At 38.5% G+C, this 25,443-nt stretch overlaps 1 protein-coding gene across 2 annotated transcripts in view; it reads left to right on the top strand.

The window, feature by feature from the left end:
- Positions 1–25,443, top strand: part of USP34 (ubiquitin specific peptidase 34) — a 275,304-nt gene that overhangs the window by 225,024 nt on the left and 24,837 nt on the right. For both annotated transcript variants that reach the window (XM_074949535.1, XM_074949534.1), the window contains exons 54-69: positions 371–435; positions 534–609; positions 706–753; positions 4,769–4,834; positions 6,606–6,686; positions 8,548–8,633; positions 10,644–10,812; positions 10,902–10,976; positions 11,738–11,889; positions 12,281–12,329; positions 12,425–12,529; positions 12,657–12,701; positions 14,267–14,371; positions 15,180–15,327; positions 17,613–18,247; positions 24,279–24,436. In XM_074949535.1, coding sequence (XP_074805636.1) covers positions 371–435; positions 534–609; positions 706–753; positions 4,769–4,834; positions 6,606–6,686; positions 8,548–8,633; positions 10,644–10,812; positions 10,902–10,976; positions 11,738–11,889; positions 12,281–12,329; positions 12,425–12,529; positions 12,657–12,701; positions 14,267–14,371; positions 15,180–15,327; positions 17,613–18,247; positions 24,279–24,436 — 2,063 coding nt within the window. The remainder of the gene's footprint in view (positions 1–370; positions 436–533; positions 610–705; positions 754–4,768; positions 4,835–6,605; positions 6,687–8,547; positions 8,634–10,643; positions 10,813–10,901; positions 10,977–11,737; positions 11,890–12,280; positions 12,330–12,424; positions 12,530–12,656; positions 12,702–14,266; positions 14,372–15,179; positions 15,328–17,612; positions 18,248–24,278; positions 24,437–25,443) is intronic.

Genomic DNA, 25,443 nt, shown 5'->3' with positions numbered 1-25,443 from the left:
TTGTTGGCTTTAATGGGGTTGCATGACTTCAGTGGGAGATGCTGGGTGCTTAAAATTTTTGAAAATCGTGCCACTAATTTAGACACCTAAATATGGACTGAGAAGCCTAGTATTAGGTACTTATTTTTAAAAATCTTGGACAAGTAAGCAAGTATGTGGAAAGGTGTTTGTGTGTGTGTGGAAGGGAGGGGAGATTGGGAACTGTCGTCTGCCATAGTAGAAATAAAACATTGAACCTATATTTTAAACTAAAATTGAGAGACAAGATTGGGTTTTTTAGTCAACCAATGTTAATTTTATTTTTTAAATCACACAAACTTTAATGAAGTAAACTGTTTTCTTGTATCTGATGTTAGTATTTTTTCTTCAGTGGATATGGCATGATAACATGCAGTTTCTTCAAGACAAGAACATTTTTGAACATACATATTTTGGGTAAGTTTTGCTTTAAATACATATTATTCTGAGATGTTTTTACTCAGTCCAGATTTTTAAAATTTATTTTAATTAACAAAATATATTACTGACTCTAGGTTTATGTGGCAGTTGTGCAGTAGCATTCCAAGCACATTACCAGATCCAAAAGCAGTCTCCCTAATGACAGCAAAGGTAAAGTATCTTAACATCATAAAACATTTCTTCTAAACGGAATATGTTTAAATGATAATTCTGGACACTGATTAATTGTATAACATTTTCTTGCAGTTAAGCACTTCCTTTGTTCTGGAGACATTTATCCATTCAAAAGAAAAGGTGTGTTGGTTTGCTTATAAATTCATAATAAGTAGTTGTATGAATTCAGTGAAATTTGCCTGTCCCTCTGTGCTTTTATGTAAAAGGATGTGATTTTGAGTCAAACATATACTGTAGTCACTACAAAGAATGTGTACAGTTTCAGATTTCATAGTGACCCTCAAATGAAAAGCATAAAAATGGGTTTGTGCCTCTTTGCTTCTTTCTGCTGTAAATTTAAGGCTTGAAAAATTGTGCGTGGTAGGGATGGGGAGTGTTGGGCTGGGTTGGGTTGGTTTTTTTCCTTAGAAATGTCAGGACTGACAAATCTTGTATTCACTTTTTGGTGGAACAATTATTGTATGATTCAGAGATGTGAATTAGAATCTTTTTTAGGCTCTAATCAAAGGGGCAGGGTGTTGAATCCTTAATAAAGAGAGTTGTGCTTGTAAGTGTTCCAGTTAAATAGATATTCACATAAACACAAAACAAAGAGTTTCAATCAGGCTGAATAAAAATCCTTTTAACTCTCCATTGATTTACTTTCTTTGTATCTGTGATGTCAATTCTTCAGTCATCCAGGTTAGTCAAGACCTGTATTTCTAATATAAAAACAAGCAAGGGAAAAAAAAGTCAAAAGAAAATTTCAGACCTTTTCATATAGTATATAACACTTATGTTCAAGAAGATTTTTTGCCGGGTACTCTGGTCCACCTGGACTGTGTTTGATACAGAACTGTTTCCAGTAGATTGAGGGTCTGGCCACAACTTGGCATAAATTAGTGCAGCTTTAGGACTGCTGTAACTTATGCCTAAACCCCGTTGTTTTCCAATTAAACTGATTTTTACTGGAAAAAACACCCAGGTTTTATAAAAAGTATTATTCATTTTTTCCGATTTTCACCCTACTTTTGTATCATTCAAATATATAAAAATAACTTGTTTTATTAGGAAAATACTATACATTGCATGAGGTACATGTATTACAATAATACATTAATTTGTTTATACATGCAAAGTTGCCTGTTGAAGTAAGGCTCTGTATTAGTCTAGAAAAGGGGTTCTCAACCTTTTTTTTCCTGAGTCCCTCCCCCCGCCCCCAAATGCTATAAAAACTCTGTGGCCCACCTGTGCCACAGCAATTGTTTTTCTGTGTATCCAGTAGATTAAAAGCCCAGAGCCAGCATTAAGGGGTTGCAAGCAGGGCAATTGCCTGGGGCCCCAAACCTCAGGGAGCCCCACAGAGCTAAGTTGCGCAGGCTTTGGCTTCAACCCCACATAGTGGGGCTCAGGCTTCAGCTTTCTGCCCTGGGCCCCAGTGAGTCTAACTCCAGCCTTGCTTTCTGTTTTATTTTGGAGGACCTCCTGAAACCTGTTCACAGCCCCCCAGCGTTGAGAACCTCTGGTCTAAAAGTTACACACAATAAACAAACAGGCACGCATGCAAGCTCTGAAGTGCATGCGCATCTCAACATATTGGCAAATCTCATGCCCACCATGTACACATTTCAAGCTGTTAGCAGATAACAGTTTAAAGATCGGACACACTCAAATGGGAAGAAAATGAAAATCTGTATCAGAATACATTTCAGAACACAAGGAAGTTTAAAAATAAAACAAAGAGAGGAGAAAAGGATGAAGTTGAGCGTATGCACTGCAAATGGTGTGGCCCAATTAATAAATGTAAATATTTATAGGCTAATAGTTCTAAGTCTACAACAGTTAACTGGTTATTCAAATGAAAAGTTTTATTTGGGGATTAGAGATATATTGTTTTCTTAGACCCAGAGGGGGCATTGTGTTTTGAGTTCTGTTTTAGTTCTGCAGCAAACCACATTGAATGCCCTTCATCAAAGCATTAATCGATTGAATAGTTTCCCCTGTCCTTTCATCCACCAAAATAAACCCCAATATTTACCCATAAAAATTATCCATAGTTTTTTTCCACTAATTTCCACCTGTTTTTGTTGTAGTAGTAGTAAACACTGATAAATCCCTGGGGAAAATTAAATAAAAAACAAAACAAAAGGCCCTACTTATGCCCAAGCTACTCACAGCTCCCAGGAGTTGTTCCAGCACCTGGCTGTCAGTCAGATGCAGAGGCATCCTTGCCACAGTTCTTTTCACCTGGCTATCCCAGTTATGCCAGGGCAAACTAAGAGTAGTGTAGGAACTCCTATGACAACCATACATCTCTAGAAAAATCTCCCATGCCAGGGGGATTCTCAAGAGCCTGGTTCCTCCATGTTTAAAGCTGTTTTGTTTCAGCAGACCAACGCAAACAGTAGCAGCAGGACCTAGGTCTGTGAACTTAAGCTGCTCCAGAACAATACTTGGACTCATTTTTCAAATGCTAACACTGTAATGGAGTGTAAGAGGTTACAGATACCACCTTTCATTAGATAAGAGGTTGCCTATCTCTGGTGGCTGTGGGCTTTTTTGAAAAGAGTAAAGGCAAAACTCAATGTCTTGTTTAGTGCTTCATCTCTCATGAAATGTTTCTCATAACTGAAGCTGTTGTGAGCTAATGCTGAAATGTGTTATGGGCTTGATCCTGCAAGGTGCCCAGGATTCTGGCCCTGATCCAGCAAAGCACTTAGGCATGTGCTTAACATTAGGAGTTAAGTGGGACTACTTCTGTCAGTAAAGCAAACAGGATTTGGCCCCCATCTCATTTTCTTTACTAGTATTTATTGGTAATAGGTGTTGTTTTTTTTTTAGATATATGTGTATATATATATGTATGTATGTATGTATATATATGTGTGTGTATATGTCTGTATATTCCCACATAAATCTAGTAATGAAATAGGATTGCTAATGTAGTTACATCAAGCAGAGCTGTGACAAAGCCTTTTATTAGCTCCTCAGATTATTAAATATAAATAATAGAATATAAAATAATTTTCAGCTCTTCCTTTTTTACTGAATAGTGATCTTTAAGGGCAAGATTGAGTCTTTAGGTTCACCCTTTAGCGTGCTTAGCTGCCTTGCCTCAGGCTCTGAAAGTCATTTCTTGCTCTGCATCTCTCTTGTCCCGAAGGAGTAAACTACTTCACTCATGTGGTCTGTGTGAGGGAGGAAAACAAAGCTATGGCTCCCCCTGCTCCTTGTCCCTCCCCCATCTTACTTGTGAGGTATGGGGGGGGGGGGGAAGGGAGAAGGAGGCACCTGTAAGTGTATAACCCCTGCTCTTCTCCTTGCACCCAGAGCCAGAATTGAGGCATCTCTAATGCAGCCAAGCATGTGTCCATACTTCTCCCTACATTCCTGAATGGCTGTGCTAGATCTAGAGACAATCTAGTCCAAAATTAGGAAGTAAAAAAATATATATTCAGTAAATTAAAGCTCTTTACTTATCAGCAGTTTCAACTTCTTTAAACTCTTCATACACTTCAGTTCAAGAACGTAGCATGTACATTATGGAGAACTAATGTGGACTTGTTTGTTTCTTAAAAATTAGCTAATTTTTTTACCATCAAACACCTAATCTCACTTTTAAACTAAAATTAGATTCTAATTCTTAAAATGATACAAAATATTATTTCCACTTAATTAACTGAAAACTCTTGATATGCCTTTAGTTTTGGGATCATGTTGAGAATTAATTTTGGCAATTAAAATAGTGTTGTTTGGCAATTAAAATAGTGGTCTCCCTATTATAGTTGAGTTACAACTCTTGGTATTTGGAGTCATTGGATTTTAACATAAACATGGATTATGATTTCTCCTAAGAGTGCAGGAGGAGGATAAGCAATACTTGGGAAAGATTTTTTTTTAGGATGTAATTAATATCAAATCAGTTTAAATGTGAAAAATGCAGTGCCAGGATAGTCACTACACAATGCATAGTACTTAGTTCAATCTCCAAAATATGTATTACTTTTTTGTTAAAAGGTTTATTTCAGTTTCATTAAACATTTTAATGGATTGTGATTGCATTTGTTCTTAAGACTAAATATATTAACTGGTTGTGTAGAAATTTAAGATTAAGTTGGAATTTGATCTTAAAATCTTTTTTCCTATTTCTCTTTAGCCCACAATGCTTCAGTGGATTGAACTGTTAACAAAGCAGTTTAATAACAGTCAGGCAGCTTGTGAGGTGAGATAAATAATGAGGTGTTGAACAAGGTAAAAAAGTAAAAAAACAACTTTATATAAAAAATTTTGCATTTTTAGGGATTAGCATCACTAGGTATTTTGGAGTATTTGGACATATGTGTACTAAGAGGTGAAATTCCTCCCCTGTGCAAAGCCTAAACTTTGTATGAAGAATGCTGCAGGGACTAAGGGGATGACATTGCTTCCCTTTCTGGTGAGCCTGTAGGCAGGCCATAAGGCAAAACGCTTTCATGACTGTAATAGTAGACATAGTTGTCTACACCCTTTTGGGCTGACTGTTTAATATTGATAGGTTTTGCAGAGGGGTTTAAGTGGCGTGAGGTTGGTCACTTGGCACAGTAGACATCGGAAGGGAGTTTCATGCATAAGGCACAGCGTGGAAGAAGGCATGAAAACAAGGGAAAGGAAACAAAAGGAGCAGTGACATGGGAGGCTGGGGTGGAGTGAAGAGAGTAAGAAAGGGAGTAAGAATTGGTAAGAGTAGAGAGATAGGCAAGAGCAAACTCATACAGAGCCTTGCTGGTGAAGATGAGGGACTTGAACTTGATGTGGAGGGCAAAGGAAAGCCTGTGAAAGGATGAGAAGAATGGAGTGACATGGTAGGAGTTTTGTGGGAGGAGGATGATTTTAGCATTAATGTTTTTGTATGGACAAATGGGAGCATGGAGGGAAGCCAGGAGAAAGAGGTTGCAGCCTGAAGATGAAGGCATGTCCAAAGAATGTTGCCATATGGATGGAAAGAACAGAATTTTGAGATAAAGGAGAGGAAAAATTGACAGAATTTGGTCTTAATCTGAATATGCAAGGAGAAGGGTGTCCAATATGACATTGAGATTGCAAGTCTTAATGACGGAAACCTTCTGTTACTGCATAATGTTATAATTTCAGCCATAATTAATATCCTGCAATAGATGTTATCTAATATATATGCATTAATTATAGTGTTTGTTTTCAAATCCAATCTTCAGATTGTTAAATTGATATTTAACATTCAATAATCTGGTGACACAAATTTATCACTGTGGTTTGAGAATAAGACACCAAAAACAAGTTAAGTGAAGGACCTAGAAATAGAAGAACATGCTAAAATACTATTAAACCAAGAAAAAAAAAAAGAAGAACCTGGATTGTTCATTCTAAAGTGACAATATTGTCTAGTGAATAGAGCATAGTTCTATGAGTCAGGAGGCCTCGGTTCTACTCCCAGCTGCCTTTCACCATCTGACTTTGGCAGAACATTTAATCTCACAGAGACTAATCTTCTCCAAATGTAAAATAGAGATGATAATGCTTACTCACCTTTGAAAAGCATTTAAGGCCCTGATTCAGGAATCACCTAAGCATCCCTCTTCTGCAAAGCACTTTAGTATGTACTTAATCTTAAATACGTACTTAAATGTCACTGACTTTGATGGGATTTAATTGCATATTTAAGGTTAACCACATCCTTAAGCACCCTTCTGAAACAGGGATAGCGTCTCTGAATTCAGGCCTTAGAGATCCTGGGATGAAGAGTATTAAAGATATTACATGCAAACTCGTATGTATAGTTACTATTTTCCCTCTTTCTTCCTTCCCCAGGGACAAAGGATTTTCAGATTTCTCTTGGACTTACATTTTCTGTTTTAATAATAATACTTTCTAATAATCCTCTGAATTTTAATAGCATATTAAAGGATGACTGTAAGAAAAAATAATATGACTTAATTTGAAATGTACAATAAAGAGCATATAATATGTATTTTATGCAGTGGTTTTTGGATCGGATGGCTGATGATGATTGGTGGCCAATGCAGATTCTAATCAAGTGTCCCAATCAAATTGTGAGGCAGGTAAGAAAAATATGATTTTATACAAAAAAATACCATTTGATCCATAAGCAGAAATGGTTGTTTATTACTAATTGTACAATATTGGCAATTCACATTACTGCACATAACTCTCATTTCCTGCTCCATGTGTATATATGATTTGTGAAATTTATGTGGCTATGCAAACATCATATTATTCATAGCAAAATCCTATTCAGAGTCTTGGAATATAAGGCCAGAAGGGACTACAAGATCATCTAGTCTGATCTCCTGTATGTCACAGGCCACCAACACCCGCACTATAACTCCCCAGCTGAAATTAGACCGAAGTATAACAGCCCAAAGGAAACTAGACTGTTATGTGCCACAGATGGATAGTAGGAGGGACCAAGGTGCACCTGTGCTTGAGGCCCTGCAGTAGTAGGAAAATGATTATGTGATATATACTCAGGTAATCCTGGCATATGACCCGCACCCACTCACTGCAGAGGAAGGTGAAAATCTGCCAATCCAACCTGGGGAAAAATTCTTTCCCAACCCCACATGTGGCAATCAGTTACACCCTGAGTGTGTGAGCAAGAACCATCCAGTCATAAATGCAGTGTTATGGTTCGCAGTCAAAATCACTAAGTCAGATAGGGCATAATTTAAGATTCTTGCAACATCAACATAAACTCAGTCAAACTGCGTATTTGTTTATATTAACTTATATTTTGTAACATAAAAAATGACATAGTGATCTACACACTTAACCAGAGAAACAGGAATAAAAATACATACTGTAAGTACAACGCTCCCAAGTGAATACTGGTGTTCAAACCTTAACTTTTGCATTTTCTGTTTTTTTGTGTGCTATTTTTAACTGTGAAACATTTTCATTAACATAATTTTTGAATTTTATTTCCTTTTCTGTAAAAGTCATGAAAATGAAAAAGCTATCTGTACTTAGTGTTAGTATTTGAATATTCACAGTTACTCTAAGTTCATAACTCACTAAGGTGGGAATGAGATAGAACCAAGCTGTTTGACTTTGGCTGCTTAGCTGAAGGCATTTTTTTATTAGCTTATATTACGACTATATCTTGCATCAGAAAAAGATACAAGTAGTCCCACTGACAACTTGCTTAGCTAGAATCTGCAAGATTCTGTACTTGAATTTTATAATTTGCAAAATATAGCAGAATGTATCAATAAAACACTAAAATCATAAGTGATTTTTTTCTCACTCCCACAGTTTTACCTTTTTCTGGTATTAAGATGTTTTTGGGAGAATGCTATGGTAATAGTTGCAGTGTAAAAGCATAACTCATTAAATATGCAGCAGTGTCACAATGGCAGTTGTGCTTCATAAGGTGCGCTTAAATATTAGACGAGTGTGCTAGTTCTTAATGAGTACAATGTATATTTCAAATTTCAGCCATTTTTTGCTATAGACATTCTTAAAAAAAGTTTAATTAGAATTATTGTACAATGAAATAAATTTACGCACACCCAGAGAGACAGTATGCAAAATGTCAGGCAAAAAGTAAATAATGAATATGTAGGAACAGAAAATAATGGAAACTATTGTGTAACCTTTATGACAAGCACTGTCAGGTGCCCATTTCATTATAATACAAAATACGCTAATAGTAAGACCGTCTCTAGGTTCCAGCCATGAAGTGTGTTCATTAAAATCAGGTTTGACTGTCACATTAGAGTTTGATACTGCAACATGACAGCAAATAGAATATGGTCATCTTAATCTTGACTATAATTTTGAAACATTTAGTACTGGGAAACACAGTTTTTGGAACCTGAATATGCTTTACTATAAAAACACACACCCACGCATACTTAAAGTAAACAAAAGAAGTCTATTTTATGACTTATCCTTTTGCAGATGTTCCAGCGCTTGTGTATTCATGTGATACAGAGACTGAGGCCAGTGCATGCACATCTGTATCTGCAACCAGGAATGGAAGACTGGTAAAATATTTACACCTGAAACCTTTTTTTATTTTTAATTAAATGTGCTACAACTGTGTCAAAGATTTGCTTATTAAATTATCCTAAATTATCCTGTAAGCATGAAACAAACAACAGAGATGTAGGAGCAGGAGCAATTACAGACAGAGTGAAAGCCACTTGGCAACAAACACACCCCCAGAGCCTACGTGGCCCTGGATGCTAGTATGGTTGATTGATGATGTTGGATACCCCACTGGGCTTGTGGGATGTCTCTCCCTTCATGGGGCTCCCCTCTGACCTTTCAGCTCCACAGAAAATATGTCAGTCCTCTCCCGAATGGCTGCCACCTGTGGCACCAAAAAGAGACACTAACAGAGCAGTTAGAGCAGATCTGTCATTCTCCTTTCTTACATGTTTGGATAGCAGTGAAATAGTTAATGATATCAACATTTTAAATTGCCATCTTTGGGGATCTGAGTTAACACTCTCAATTCGGATTAATGGAACAGTTCATACCTCTGTGGGCTGTTGTTTTAGGCTCTTTGCAGATTCAGGCAGTAATCGCTGTATCTGTTCCTACTCATTTCACGTTTTCTGGATTTTCTCAGCAGGGCTACAGACATTCCTATAAATGAAATCTGAGATTTTAAAGAAAAAGGTGGCAGCCTCAAGAAATAATGTCAGTTCGCTGACCCAGCATGACTTAGCCCAGTGTGAATTCTGGTCTTTTTCCCTCAGTGGGGTCGGAGAAATTCCTTCACTGTGGGGGCAAACGCCATCACATGTTCCTTTTGTGGTGTGTGAAAGTTCTTGACCTATCCTCTTGCTGGTGGAGTGGGAATGTGAAGATCAGACCAGATCATGCAGTACTGGGGAAGATTCTGCTATAATCTCTCTCTCCTCTGCAAGGTTCTGAATTTTTACCACCACATTTTGCCTTACAGAGGGTGGTGGTGCTTAACATTTCAGCATTAGAGTTGAAAGATAGCAGCATCCATACTCTACTGCTTCTAAAAAGACCTCATTAAGACAAGGCTGCTGCAAGAAGGATAAGGAGACCTGGTGTCTCAAACAGTGTCATATAGGTGCGGAAAGCCACTTCGTCTTTCCCAAAATGTGACACAGGTTGGGGCTCATTTCCTGATCTCTTCTTAGCACCCAGAAATAACTTCAGGAGACATGCCCCTCTGTGGAACTTCATTTTCCCAGGGAAGAGTAGAGGGAAGCAAAATTGACTCAGGTACTATGGTAGGGATATTAACAGTTTCTCTTGGTAGTGGTGTTGGCACAGGTACTGAAGCTAAAAACATGTCTGAGGGAAATGCACAGGCAATATATATATTTGCCTGTCCCCTTGGGTGGGATGTGAGAAGAAGGAGAAGGTGCCATAAGCAGATAACTGAGTTAGTAAATCAGGTTGCTTGTGGCTAGACAGTATTCAGGAAGAGCACAGCTGCTGAGGATGGAAGGGAGAGGATTCGGTTCATTTTAAGTTTCTAAGACGAAACATTTTTGAGATTAGAATGTATTTAAAAAGCATTAGAAGAAATGTTCTAAACATGATGAACGCCTACTTTTTTCTGATCCTGGTATCTCTGTCGCTTGTCTAAAACACAGGTCTCATTTGCAAACAACACCGTAACATTCCTGTACAATAATCATTGTCTGACTATATAACTGAGAAAATTTGCCATGGATGTCAGAGAGAGACTAATTATGAAATCCCATTATGCTTTTTTATAAAATTCCTCTTCCGACTAAAACCATGCTTTAATAAATTTATTTTCACCCTCATAACACTGACAAGCATTTCAGTGGTAGGTGCCATTTATAATTTGGGTGATTATATTGTGATGTATAATTGTCTTCCATGGTATACTTACCATAGCTGATATAGTGTTGGAGCCTTGAGTCTTTACAGTAAGAATGGAATATATAAACATAGATTCGTTGAACTTCCATTTGGACTGGTTCAAGATTATTTTGTCTAATGCAAGTTTAACACACTAAATAGAACTATGTTTTCAGTTCGGATGACATGGATGGTCCTGTGGAAGATATTGGTAGCCGCTCATGTGTAACTCGCTTCGTGAAGACACTCTTGTCAATTATGGAGCATGGTGTTAAACCTCACAGTAAACATCTCACGGAGTACTTTGCATTTCTTTATGAATTTGCCAAAATGGGAGAAGAAGAGGTGAATATAGCTTTTGTAGTTTTAGAAATTGTGTTTGTATATATAAATGTATGTGTATTACTCAGATAACTCAATGTTTACATTTTCAGAGTCAGTTCTTGCTTTCATTGCAAGCCATATCAACAATGGTCCATTTCTACATGGGAACTAAAGGACCTGAAAATGTAAGTTTAAAATATTTTTTTTTGTAGAAAAATAGATTTTCATATTTCAGACTAAGTAATCCTTGTTGCTTTCTTTTTTAATTTACCAGCTGATAAATAATATCAAAACTGTTCAGTAAATTTTGCACTTTAAAAGAAAAATAAATTAATATGGTCATCTCAAGTGAATGTAGCGTTTCTGAAGAATGCTGGATTGATTATGCTGTATACTGACGTTTTTTGTTTAGTACAGAATTAGCAGCAGACATTCAGGTTCTTCATACTGTCCTATCAGTGTGCCTCAATTCTGGTTTAGAGTGACCTCTTCTAGACCTGAGAGGATAGGTCAGTTTCCATATCCATTTAATCCTTGGCTTTTCTGCGGAGACTGGCAGTAATATTGCCCTTTGTGACAACAGTTAGTATTATGTAGACTGCTATCAGCTAAGATGTGAACTGAGACTATCAGTTCACTTCATGTACACTTTAAACTTGCTTGCAATTTCTTAGCAATTAATTAAATTATCATAAAGAAATAAATAGGATGGTCTCAACCCAGCTTTTGAATTTATGTTGTGTAGTTTTCACATACAAATATTTGAACATGCAAAGCAGATAATTAGATGTCTGATTTGATTTGATTTGTGCAAGCAAATTAGGGTGTTTGGAATGCTCAAAACTGAGAAAAAAATTTAAAACATTTAGAAGTCTCTTTGAAACTCTGGTATATAATGTCATTATTGAGTTTATGGATCCCCTCCCACCCCCCCCTGTTTATCCAGCCACAAGTTGAAGTGCTATCTGAAGAGGAAGGAGAGGAGGAGGAGGAGGAGGAAGACATTCTTTCATTAGCAGAAGAAAAATACAGGCCTGCTGCACTTGAAAAGATGATTGCCCTGATTGCTCTTCTGGTTGAACAGTCTCGCTCAGAAAGGCAAGAACTTCCAAGGGACAGATTCTGACTTTGGTTGTACTGTGTAAATCTGGAGTTACTCTGGTTTTACACTAGTGTAACTGAGATCGTACTCTGGCATAGTGTCTTTAGGCATTTTAAAGTATAATATTGAGTGCTTTGCTGACCAAACGACTGAAGTTCCTAGTAAGACCATTGAACAATCATTTTATAGGCCTAATTTTTAATTATTTAGCATGCTCAAATTATAGTAGCAGTTTTAATTTAATTAATCTATTTTCTCTTAGGTGTAACATTAAAATTTATAGTAGAGAGCGCCTTGGGCTGACATACTCAGTTCCCTGGTTGCTAGTACATAAATCCAGTTTAATGGTTTCTATGCTAAAGTGATAAATATTTTGTTGTGTTTTAGGCACTTGACTTTGTCACAAAACGACATGGCAGCATTAACAGGAGGGAAGGTAATATTTCTAAATATGAAAATATAATCAACTACCTTGGGAAAAAAAATCATTAAAAGTTGTCAGATATTAATAATACCTTGGTCCTTTTACAGGGTTTTCCTTTCTTGTTTCAACATATTCGTGATGGCATCAATATCAGGCAAACCTGCAATCTCATTTTCAGCCTGTGTCGGTACAATAATCGACTTGCTGAACACGTAAGTACCAGCCGCTGCTGCTTATTTGTTGAGAGGGTTTAACTGAACAGTGTACTGGCGTGATTTAGTGTTACAACTGAACAAACATAAATCTAAAAATGAGTTTTGTTTGTGTTTTGTTTTTAAGATTGTGTCCATGCTTTTCACATCTATAGCAAAGTTGACTCCTGAGGTATGTAAAGAAACTGCCTATCTAGTAAATGATTTGTCTTAATTTTTTTCTGTTTTAAATGACTAAATTAATCTTTTGATAGCCAAATGATCCATTAAAACTTACATGAGAGGAAATAAAATCTTACTGCATTTTATACCAGCTTTTCTAAAATAGATTACCCAATTCCAGATAATCACTTTGCTCAAAACCAAATAGCACTTTTCTAGATTCTTCACGTAGAGAGTAAGAGAAATGATCTGATAAATAGAAATGTCTGTGGACTAAGATAAGTGGAGAGAACAGATTATCCTGTGATTGTGCAAGTCTTTCGGCAAAGTTCTGCAGTTAGAGGCACACGAATGTTAGGTGGAATAAATCTCTGCTCTAAAAAACAAGCATATTTGAGAGCTCTGTGTGCATTCCACATGATAAAGATATGCAAAATGGGAAGCGTATGCCCAGATAAGGCCATCTTCATTTGCTAATGTCAGAAACAAGTAAAGGGAAAAATAGGGGCATGGCAAAGGGAGGAGACCTGATCATGCTTGCAAAAGAAGCACATGCTTAAAACAATCTCATGACAACTTTGCTTTGTGTGTTAGAAGAGGAAATATCAGATGGTGACAAATCCATTTCCCTACATATGGTCTGACATTTACTAAATTTTAATGTTTTTTTCCCTTCACCCTGGTAGTATTTTGTTCTTGCTGAAGAGTAAAGTATATAAAAAATCCAACCATGTTTAGTTTAGTTTTAGCAAACTTTAAAAACATATTTAAAATTAGAGCCAATATGATAGGTTACAAATGGCTGGGTAGTTTCAAAGGTAACCCTAAGCTAGTAATCAATTTGAACCCTGAATGACCAAATGATTGGTTGGTTTTGGGTAAAAGTTCAAGGTTTCAGGTCCTGAGACAGACATATTTGAAAATGTTACCCTTCATGCAAATAAATTAAGATGATAATTTTACAGTGAGAGTGATACCATCTATATAATAATGTGCTATAGTTGTCTGTCCTCCAACACTGTGCAAGTGTACCACAGCCCTCTATTAAGAGAAATGTCCAAGCAGTCAAGTGTGTGTGATCATGTTATCCACTCCTGGCGAATACTGCTCCAGTACTGAGATCCCTAGTGCAGGGGTAGTCAGTTATTTTTTGTCAAAGTCCAAATTTCTTGGCTAAGGTGTATAGTCAAGGTCCAGACTCCAGAGAAAATAATTAAAAAATAATAACAATAATGATAATAAGTAAATGAACAGACCCCAAAATCTTTTTAAAAGCATTTGGTGGTCTGGATTTGGCCTGCAGTCTACCTATTGATTATACTAGTATTATCATTACTTGTTGTATTTCATTTCTGCAGCATACAAAGGATATAAGCCTTAGTCCGACTATATGCATGAATGTTTCAGAGGTTACAGCTAGACATAGGTCAAAGATTATTAAAAGTGTTCTGATATCTGGTCTGTTTTCAAAGATTTTTTATGCAAGTATTTGGTTTAACATAAGAACTATTTAGAGAAGTGTATCACTTGACTAAAAGTGATCAAAATGTATATATGTATCTTTTTGCATTGCAGGCAGCCAATCCTTTTTTCAAATTGCTGACCATGCTAATGGAGTTTGCTGGAGGTCCTCCAGGAATGCCACCCTTTGCTTCTTACATCCTGCAGAGGATATGGGAGGTACAGTATGTAGAACAAATCATATTGGATTCTTTTTGCCCTTGATCACTTTTTTTTGCTAAAATACTGAGTTTGTTTTAAAGGGAGTGTTCATTGTTATCCTTCCTATTCCACTGTGTCAGTTTGAAGTTATAATTTAGTCATCGCTTCTCATTCAAAGAAACAGTGATAAGCTGATAGCCCATAACATTGAAATAATTCATCTGTTTTTATAATGCCCAAAATGTGCTGGGCAGTTTATAAACAAACAAGGAGACTCTCTGTCACCCTGTCACTTCAAGATAATAGGCCTTGTGGGAGAAGTGTATTTTAAGGAGTTGAAGGGGCGGGGAAGAGGGTACAGGGATTGAAAGCCTTTCTCTTCAACATAAACTGTAAAGACTCGTGCCTTCAGCTCTAGAGGTAATCAGTTCAATTCCTGGTATTGGCCATCATGGCAGCCGTCACACTGGGAGGTGTCCCACTCTAAAAGATGAGAGGTATGCGTCATCTTGCAAAAAGTACAAAAAGAAAATATTTTTATAAATGGGATTACTCTCAAGGTTGGTTAAGTATCAGCCTTGAAAGTATCCCCCTAAATTTGTAAACATTTTTAAACAATACTGTAAGATGTAAATAGAGTTTATTTGCTGGATCTAATAATGGTGGAAGGAATTTTCAAAAGTGCGTAAGTGACTTAGGAACGCAAAACCCATTGACTGTGATTTAATTGACCCCTTATCTTACTAATTCTTAGTTGTTTTTGATATAATGAATACTATAAAATATACTGTATTTTATTTGCTGCTGTTTTCCTCTTTTTTTCTAGGTGATTGAATACAATCCATCTCAGTGCCTGGATTGGCTGGCAGTGCAGACACCTCGAAATAAACTAGCCCACAGTTGGGTGCTGCAAAATATGGAGAACTGGGTTGAACGTTTTCTTTTGGCACACAATTATCCTAGAGTCAGAACTTGTAAGTTTTATATAAGTTAAAGAAATTGGCTCTTCGGATTATAAATTATTATTAGGGCCCTACCAAATTCACGGCCATGAAAAACGTGTCATGGGCCATGAAATCTCGTCTTTTGTGTGCTTTTACCCTATACTACACAGATTTCATGGGGGAGACCACCATTTCTCAAATTGGGATTCCTGCCTCAAAAGGGAGTTGCAGAGGGGGGGTCACAAGGTTATTTTAGGGGGGTCATGGTATTGCCACCCTTACTTCTGCACTGACTTCAGAGCTGGACAGCCGAAGAGCAGTGGCTGTTGGCCAAACCATGCCACCCTTATTTCTGCACTGCTACCTTCAGAGCTGGGTGGCTGGACAGAGGTAGCTGCTGACTGAGGGCCCAGCTCTGCAGGCAGGAGCACAGAAGTAAGGGTGGCAATACCATACCAGGCCATTTTTACTTCTGCGCTGCTGCTGGTGGCGGCTCTGCCATCAGAGCTGGGCTCCTCTCCAAGAGCCACCACTCTTCAGCAGCTCAGCTTTGAAGGCAGTGCTGCTACCATCCACAATGCAGAAGTAAGGGTAGCAGTACCGCAACTCCCCTACAATAACCTTGCAACCCCCTCACAACTCCTTTTTTTGGGTCAGGAGCCCTACAATTACAACACTGTGGAATTTCAGATTTAAATAGCTGAAATCATGAAATTTATGATCTTTTAAAATCTTGTGATCATGAAATTGACCAAAATGGACCATGAATTTGGTAGGGCCCTAGTTATTATATATAATGTTTTCTTACTACAAGTGAAAATGGAATTTTCTTGCTATTGTGCCTATTTGTTATCCACAGATTACTCACCTTGAAATAATTACCTTCAGTAAAGCTAGCTTTAATTTGGTTGATACCTACTGTATCTCATCAGTAAACAGTAGGTTTCAGAGTAGCAGCCGTGTTAGTCTGTATCCGCAAAAAGAAAAGGAGTACTTGTGGCACCTTAGAGACGAACAAATTTATTAGCGCATAAGCTTTTGTGGGCTACAGCCCACTTCATCGGACGCATAGAATGGAACATATAGTAAGAAGATATATGTGTGTGTGTGTGTGTGTGTGTGTATATGTGTGTGTGTATATATATATACACACACACACATACAGAAAAGTTGGAAGCTGCCATACAAACTATGAGAGGCTTATTAGATATATATATATATATACACATACAATTAGCCTCTCACAGTTTGTATGGCAGCTTCCAAATTATCTGTATGTATATATGTATCTTCTTACTATACGTTCCATTCTATGCATCCGATGAAGTGGGCTGTAGCCCATGAAAGCTTATGCTCTAATAAATTTGTTAATCTCTAAGGTGCCACAAGTACTCTTGTTCTTTCATCAATAAATGTTATCTTTATTCGATGAAAAACATAATTTGATTTATTAACCTGAATGATGATATATTTACATTTTCTGTGTCTGACATAGTTAAATTAATATGATCCAAATATCACATGGCTTCAGGAGAAGGGGTAGTCCAGGAGGTTATCCTTAGAATTTTAACCAAATAGTTGCATTTTAGGTAGGAGTGGTATTTGCTATCCCTTTTACATTCTCCCCCCCACTCCCCCGACCCTCCAAAATTAGTAATTGGTTGAGCCCTTCAACTTGCAGATCCCAGAGAAGCCTGCACCGCTGCACTAGCTCCAAATTCTCTGGGTCCCTGGTGTTGTGGTAGGAGCCATGCTGCCATGGTTGCCTCTGTCCTTGCTATTCCTAGAAACCTCACATCCACAGGAATGGTGGTAATAATAGTAGTAGACTTCATTCTGTTTTAACAGATTTCCTGTGGCTTTGGGTTGGGAGACAATGTGTATAAACTGGAGGCACAGCGTTGCAGCTCCCATTTATAGGGAACACTGAAGATCTAGTGAGATCTGATTAACTGATAAATATTTTAGTAATAAAAGAATAAAATAATCATTTTCATCTCAGCAACAGGCTGCAATTGGATGCATTGTGTTCTAGTAGTTAGGGCAGGGCAATGAACAGGAAATTAGAATAAAAAGTTCTGAGGTCTGTTCTCGACTGTGCTCTTGACTCACTGTATGGCCTTGGACACATCTCAGGTTTACTGTATCTCAGTTTTTCCATTTCCAGTTTGATGGTAATAGTACTTACCCAACTTTGTAAAGTGCTTTTAGATCCACTAGTGAAAAGTGCTATAAATGGAAAGTACTCATATAAATATTAATCTGCATGTCCTGTTCAAAGATTTGACAGATTTGTTTTTTATTTTATTTTGAAGCTGCAGCCTACCTTTTGGTGTCGCTTATTCCAAGCAATTCATTCCGTCAGATGTTCCGATCAACTCGATCCTTGCATATCCCTACACGTGACCTTCCTCTCAGTCCAGATACTACAGTAGTTCTTCATCAAGTCTACAATGTGCTTCTTGGCCTGCTTTCAAGAGCAAAGCTGTATGTTGATGCTGCTGTTCATGGCACTACTAAACTGGTGCCCTACTTCAGTTTCATGACTTACTGTTTAATCTCAAAAACTGAGAAACTTATGTTTTCCACTTATTTCATGGACTTGTGGAACCTTTTCCAGCCTAAACTTTCTGAGCCAGCTATAGCCACCAACCACAATAAACAGGCTTTGCTCTCTTTTTGGTATAATGTATGTGTTGACTGCCCAGAAAATGTACGCCTTATTGTACAGAATCCTGTGGTGACAAAGAACATTGCCTTCAATTACATCCTAGCAGACCATGATGATCAGGATGTGGTGCTCTTTAACCGTGGGATGCTGCCTGCCTATTATGGCATTCTGCGGTTATGCTGCGAACAGTCACCTGCATTCACAAGACAGCTGGCTTCTCATCAGAATATCCAGTGGGCCTTTAAGAATCTCACACCACATGCCAGTCAATACCCAGGAGTAAGTACATTTATTCTGAATAGATATTCTGACACTTGTTCTAAATGCCTCCTCATTTGTATTGCTTGACTATATTTTTTTATAAAAAATACTTTGAACTAGACAAAAGCTCAACTTTACATACCTAAAAGCAAAAATATTATTGAGTCTTGCGTTCCTGATATGAATAACCATAAAGCTTATAGGGCCAGCACCTGAGCACCAGTTCTTCTGCAGCAAAGCAGCTTGGGAATGAAAAGGTGTCTCTAAGCAACCTTTATGGTTTTCACTGATCCTGGAACTTCTGTACACTAGTCTGATCATGAGAAACAGTTAAGAGCAACTTTTTTGGTGAGGCCAGGAAGTGGTATGGTGTAAAGTTAGCTATACTAAAGAAATCTCTTAAACTAGGTTTCTTACTGGTTTGAGCTGCTGGAGCAGAGCCTGCATTTGGCCCATGGTGTCCTGTGCAAACAGTGGGTAGTTATTTGTTCTGTTATTGTAAGGTCTATGTACCTCTTAGAAATTGTTGGTACATTGACCATTATAATATCTCTCCTTAAGAAAGAATGTTGTCCGCAACTTATTTTCCCTTGTAAAATAATTAGCATGTCTTCTTTCAGGTTAATGTATATAATGATTTAAAAATGATTTTTCTGAGCAACTTAGTTTGTTTGGCACTGGTTTATCTGGCACACGGTCACTTTTCAGAGTAGAACTGTACTGTAAATGGGGATGAAACTGTGTGATCATCTGGGAGTGATATCAGTCATATGGAAGGTGTCTGGTTGAAATGAATAGTTTATCCTGGTCCATCTTATTCAGGAGTTCTAAAGCTCTGGCTAGCTGAGGGCTGTGTTAACAAGCAGGTGCCCAAAGACCACATTTTATTTCCTAAGATGGAATAAAATTCAGCCGCCCTTATCTCTGTTACAGTGATGCTATCTAAGAAATTTTCATTCCCACCATGAGATGGAGCACTGTGGGATCAGTAGATGTCCTAAAAGCATGCTAAAGATGAGAGTAACCACAGGTGGTTCTTCAGTAGTGTCCCTGACCATGCTCCATTTAAGTACACATGCACCCCATGCATCTTTGGAGGTTTTTGATAGCAGTGCCCGTTTGGCCTGCATATGCACTCTTGACATCCTCATACCCCATACTGAAGATATAGAGCACCGTGCAGGAGAACTTCCCTTAGTTCCTTCTCAATAGCCCTACAATCTGAGATGGAGCATCTAGCATGCCTGCTTCAAGTTTAGCTTATTAGCTTAACCTTACATTTTTAGTGTTAGTTTGACATTAGTTTAGTTCACTTAGTTTTATACCTCTTTGGATTTAAGGGGTCCCTTTTTTGTTAATACCCCTTCCCCTCCCACCTGATGGGCAGTCTTGGGGGTTGTTGTCAGCAAGGTATGCCAAGATCCCTGGGATTCAAATGCTGCCTCTCCTGCCAGAAACTCACCCTAGTTAATGACTGAGACACCACATACCTTGCACTTGCAAGATCTGCATTTCTTTTAAAAGTAGATCACAAAAAGTAGAAATATTATGGTGGAGCAAGCCCTGCAACCGGCTTCAGATCCAGGCTCAGAACCCTCCCTGTACGTTAGCCTCTGAGTACACTTAGTGCTCCGTCAACCTCCAGATCCCAGTCACCAGGATCTTCGCAGGAGAATAATATGGAGAGTACTGCTGAGGCTCTGAAGTAGAGGAGCTAGATCTCCTAACAGAGACCCTTCATCTAAGGGAAGCTGTTCATCTCAGAGACTGACTACTTGGGAGACCTCAGATCCCTGGGGGAATACTGTTGAGGCTCCAGGCTGCTCCAGTACTGGGAGCTCTTTGAAGACTTTCAGTGCTTTGAAAAAACACAGTGCCAGACATACATTGTTACCAAAACCAACTCAGGTACTGTCTAAGCATGATAGCTTTATCAGAAACTCCAAGCACTCTGCCTCTTGGAGATAAGCACTACCTACAAACTTCTGCGGTACTGGTTCTGTTACTGACACCAAAGAATCACCAACATCCTCAGTACCGTCGTCATCTATTTAACATGTACTGCCGAAACAATCGGCATCGACACCGTTTTCTAAAATGGGACCGCTGAAGCAGTCTCCTCTTGGTACCAACACTGGCCATGATGGAGCCTCATAATACCTCTTCTCCCATGCATCCAGTGCTACAGGAATTTAGATACTCCAGGGAGTTGTTTGTTTTCAGACAAAGTCTCCACTGTTAATGGGTACTGACAACTATCAGTACCAAGATATCTGGGTCATCTGGTCCCTTATCTTTACCCAGTACCTTCTAGTTCTCTAGTATCTACCGCACAGGACAGACAGCCATCTTCACCTTCACTGTCTGCCCTGCCCTTGGACTATGTTGAGGGTGATTCCTCTGACTCCCAGATTTCAGTACAGGGATCTCCTGTCCATCGTCAAAGGGACATTTTCCCGACCACTTTCACTGAGAGGGAAATTCCAAGCAAAAAACAGTTTTCTGTCCCTTCTCACTGGCATGGCCAACATCAGGTGCCCCCTCTTTTGCCTTATGGTCCACCTCATTGGCCATACTGGGATTCATGAGCTGCCTATCACCAGCTGTTCTCAAGACCTAAATCCTCTCCAGGAGATCATTGAAAGAGATATTGTCTTGCTCCATCAGTCCTTCCTCAACAGCCCCAACCTCAGAAGTCTTTCAAGGAGCAAGAGGCTAGAGTGGACAAGGAAGTGACACTGAAGACTTAATATTTCATCATCGTCACAAGGTGAGGAGATAATGCCCCTTCCTTCTCTTGCTGACCATTTTAAACAGTTTCAGAAACCTGTTAAATGCATTGCTGACTCATTACAAATTCTGTTAGATGAGAGCCAGGAGACACAACAAACTGGACATTTTGCATACAACAGCCATTAGTCGCCTGGTTCTACCAGTGAATGAAGTCTTACTGGATCCTGCAAAGACCATCTGGCAAACTCATGCCACCACACCACACATGTACAAACAGGGTCTTAAATGAATTACATCCCAATGGAAAAATCAGAATTTTTGTTTTCCCACCTTGCACCAAATTCTTTAGTTGTGGAGGCTGTCAGCAAGCATGGCAGACAAATCACACAAAGTATATGCCCTATGATAAAAACCAAAAGCAACTTGACCTATTTGGTCTTAAGAGCTATTCTTCAATGACCCTGCAGTTTCAGATTGCAAATTACCAAACCCATATGGAAAAATATAACCACGCCATTAAAAGTTCAATAATTTTGTTGAATATCTCCCTGCAGAACATTGTGGCCAGCTCAAGGCTATCATAGCCAAAGTCAGCTCCTAGCAAGAACCCCATTGCAGGACTCCATAGACACAGCTGATGCTGCGGCCCATTCCGTCTCCACTACAGTCATAATTTCTAGAGCATCTTGGCTACAGCTGTCTGGGTTTCCTAGGGAAGTCCAAAATACTGTTGAAGACCTTCCTTTTGCTGGACTTACACTCCTCTTTGAGACCACCAAAGAATCTCTCCATACCTTGAAAGATTCCATGGCCACTCTTAGGTCCCTCTGCATATATGTACCTGCAAACAAAAGAAAATTTAGCAGAACAAAAACGGCACTGAGAGCTCATCTGGCTTAGTTCTTCGCATACCATTCGCCTTTTGAGCCACCTAAGAAAAGGCCAAGATACCAAAAGAAATGACCACCTACCACGACTGATTCTGTCACCCAGATGTACACTTTATGCAAGCATCAATTTTGATGGTTTGGTCAAGAGTCTGGAATGTCCCCACCTGAGGACTATTCAGCTGCACCATTCCTCCAACATCCCTTCCTCTGGAGACCATTTCTCTTATTTCTGAACTCTGTGGCAGCAGATTATATCCAACAGATGTGTTTTGAAAGCCACAACATCGGATTACTCCATTCGTTTCATCTACATTCCCCTGCTCCTTTTCAGGGGCACGTCTCACAATCATTTAATGAGACAGGAATTCATTTCCCTTCTATGCATAGGGGCCATATAAGTGGTCCCAATCCAGCACAGGAGGAAGGGATTCTATTCCAAGTATTTTCTGGTCCCCAAAAAGAATCAGGGATGGAGACCATATTAGATTTCAGACTCCTAAGCACCTTTGTGAGATCACAGAAATTCAGGATGGTGACTCTTGCAGCTATAATTCCAGCGTTAGATTCTAGGGGTTAGTTTGCAGCCCTCAACCTGCAGGATGCATATCTTTGCATTGCATTTCACTGGTCTTGCAAGAGATACCTTCATTTTACAGTCAGCCAGGACCATTTCCAGTATCAGTGCTTCCCTTCAGCCTCTCCTTTGTCCCGAGAGTTTTCTTAAAGGTCATAGGAGTATAGTAGTAGCCACTCACCTACATTGACTTGGAATAATTGTCTTCCCGTGCCTCGACAATTGTCTGCTCAAGGGCTGGTCGCACAACAAAGTTCTCTGCAGTACAACAGCAATGTTCCTGTTCTGCAGTGGTACAACTTCAACTCAACATTGAAAAGTCCACTTTGATCCCAGTACAGCAGATGGACTTCATAGGGATGTCTCTGGATGCAGTGGCAGCCAAAGCTTACTGTCCCATCAACAGGTTTATGAGTCTAACAAACCGACCTTTTCCAAGGTCCCAGTAAGCCCCCAGAGATTAGCAAGAAGTTGTCTTCAATTGCTAGGACATATGGCAGCTTGGCAGTGCATATGTCCCTCAGACAGACAGAAACACCTACAAGATCTCTATCAAGCATTCTTACAACTACAGTACCCACCTGCGGAAGTGAAGAAACAGATTGATAGAGCCAGAAGAGTTCTCAGAAGTCACCTACTACAGGACAGGCCTAACAAAGAAAATAACAGAATGCCACTAGCTGTCACCTTCAGCCCCCAACTAAAACCCCTCCAACGCATTATTAAGTATCTTCAACCTATCCTAAAGGATGACCCAACACTCTCACAAATCTTGGGAGACAGGCCAGTCCTTGCCTACAGACAGCCCCCCAACCTGAAGCAAATACTCACCAGCAACCACATACCACACAACAGAACCACTAACCCAGGAACCTATCCTTGCAACAAAGCCCATTGCCAACTGTGCCCACATATCTATTCAGGGGACACCATCACAGGGCCTAATAACATCAGCCACACTATCAGAGGCTCGTTCACCTGCACATCCACCAATGTGATATATGCCATCATGTGCCAGCAGTGCCCCTCTGCCATGTACATTGGTCAAACGGGACAGTCTCTACGTAAAAGAGTAAATGGACACAAATCAGATGTCAAGAATTATAACATTCATAAACCAGTCAGAGAACACTTCAATCTCTCTGGTCACGCGATTACAGACATGAAAGTTACGATATTACAACAAAAAAACTTCAAATCCAGACTCCAGCGAGAGACTGCTGAATTGGAATTCATTTGCAAATTGGATACAATTTAACTTAGGCTTGAATAGAGACTGGGAGTGGCTAAGTCATTATGCAAGGTAACCTATTTCCCCTTGTTTTTTCCTACCCCGCCGCCCCCTCCTCAGACGTTCTTGTTAAACCCTGTATTTGTGCTGGAAATGGCCCACCTTGATTATCATACACATTGTAAGGAGAGTGGTCACTTTAGATAAGCTATTACCAGCAGGAGAGTGGGGTGGGAGGAGGTATTTTTTCATGCTTTGTGTGTATAAAAAGATCACTTTCCACAGTATGCATCCGATGAAGTGCGCTGTAGCTCACGAAAGCTTGTGCTCAAATAAATTGGTTAGTCTCTAAGGTGCCACAAGTGCTCCTTTTCTTTTTTCATTTATGTTTAAGTACTCTATTTTTTTAATAAGGTAATAATTTAAAGAATATCAATGCTGTGTATTTTTCTGATTTTTCCCCTTCTCTAAAATACATAAAAATGTCTTCTAGATTCACACATATATATCACTTCAATGTATTGCTTAATAGAAATAATGGACAGTCATGAAGAGGAGAATATAAAACATAACTTATTAAGAAAGATTACCTTAACCTAATGTTTATTTTGTTTGTTTTAGGCAGTAGAAGAGCTGTTTAACCTCATGCAGCTGTTTGTAGCTCAGAGGCCAGATATGAGAGAAGAGGAGATAGAAGACATAAAGCAATTTAAGAAAACAACCATAAGCTGCTATCTGCGCTGCTTAGATGGACGGTCTTGTTGGACTACTTTAATAAGGTATTACAATACTGAAATGTTAGTGAGGCAGCTTAATCCTTTTCAGTTTAAAAAAAAAAAAAAAAAAAAAAGCACTTTTTAGAATTTGAAATATCATAAATTATTCTTCATTATAGTTTAGTTTATTATATACCCTTTTTGAAAAAATCTATGATACTGTCTTTATAAAAGTCACATACAAAACAGTAAAGTTGTAGTTTGTCTCTGAAATACAGAAATTGTCTCTTTATACATAAAAACCTATTGTGCATGAAAATAATAATTTAATTTATAAGTTCCCACCATGCAAGGAACTAAATAAATATAATAAATATCAGTAATTTAAAAAAATAAACATATATTATTATTGTTATTCAAAACGAAATGTTAGAAAGCCATAACAAAGTGGTATCATTAAAACATTTTCTTTGACATAAAGCCTAGAAATTCCGTAGTAAAGCTGAAACTTCATTCTGTATCTTTACCCACCCTATTTTGCATAGCTTGGTGAGCATGTACAATGTGACAATTTATCCACCCTTGCAAAATTGTGAGGCACGAGTAAGGTAGAAATGGTGGCTTTGTGGGCAGAGTTTCTGCATTATCTGAGATTATTTTATACATCAAATCTACAAAGAGTTTAAAGTTTTTAGGTGCATCTTTTTCTAATTTTAGTTCTGTGTTGAATATGTGAAACTCCTGATTTTTTTCCATTTTATTTATGGATATGACCATAAAATGGCTGCGTCACATAGGTCACATCACTGGGAGTGTAAACCCAGTAACAGATAGGCTGGAATGTTCTTGTGAGAAGAGAAAATCTCCTTTACTCCCCTGAGGGCATATTTGTAGTCATCTGTTTTAGCATGGAAGCAGATACTCTGCATAATTGGATGCTCAAACTTAGTAGAAATATTAGTGTGTAATTATTATTTTTTGTAAATACTCTGGTGTAATGCTTTATTTTCCATGGAAAATACCCTGGAAACCATTGTTTAAGTGAAAGAAATGGTAGCACTTAGAAGCTG

This window comes from Natator depressus, chromosome 3, assembly GCF_965152275.1.
Source record: "Natator depressus isolate rNatDep1 chromosome 3, rNatDep2.hap1, whole genome shotgun sequence".
In the NCBI taxonomy this organism is placed as follows: Eukaryota; Metazoa; Chordata; order Testudines; family Cheloniidae; genus Natator; species Natator depressus.
The sequence above is the reverse complement of the archived record's forward strand: the minus strand, read 5'-3'. Positions and strand labels throughout refer to the sequence as shown.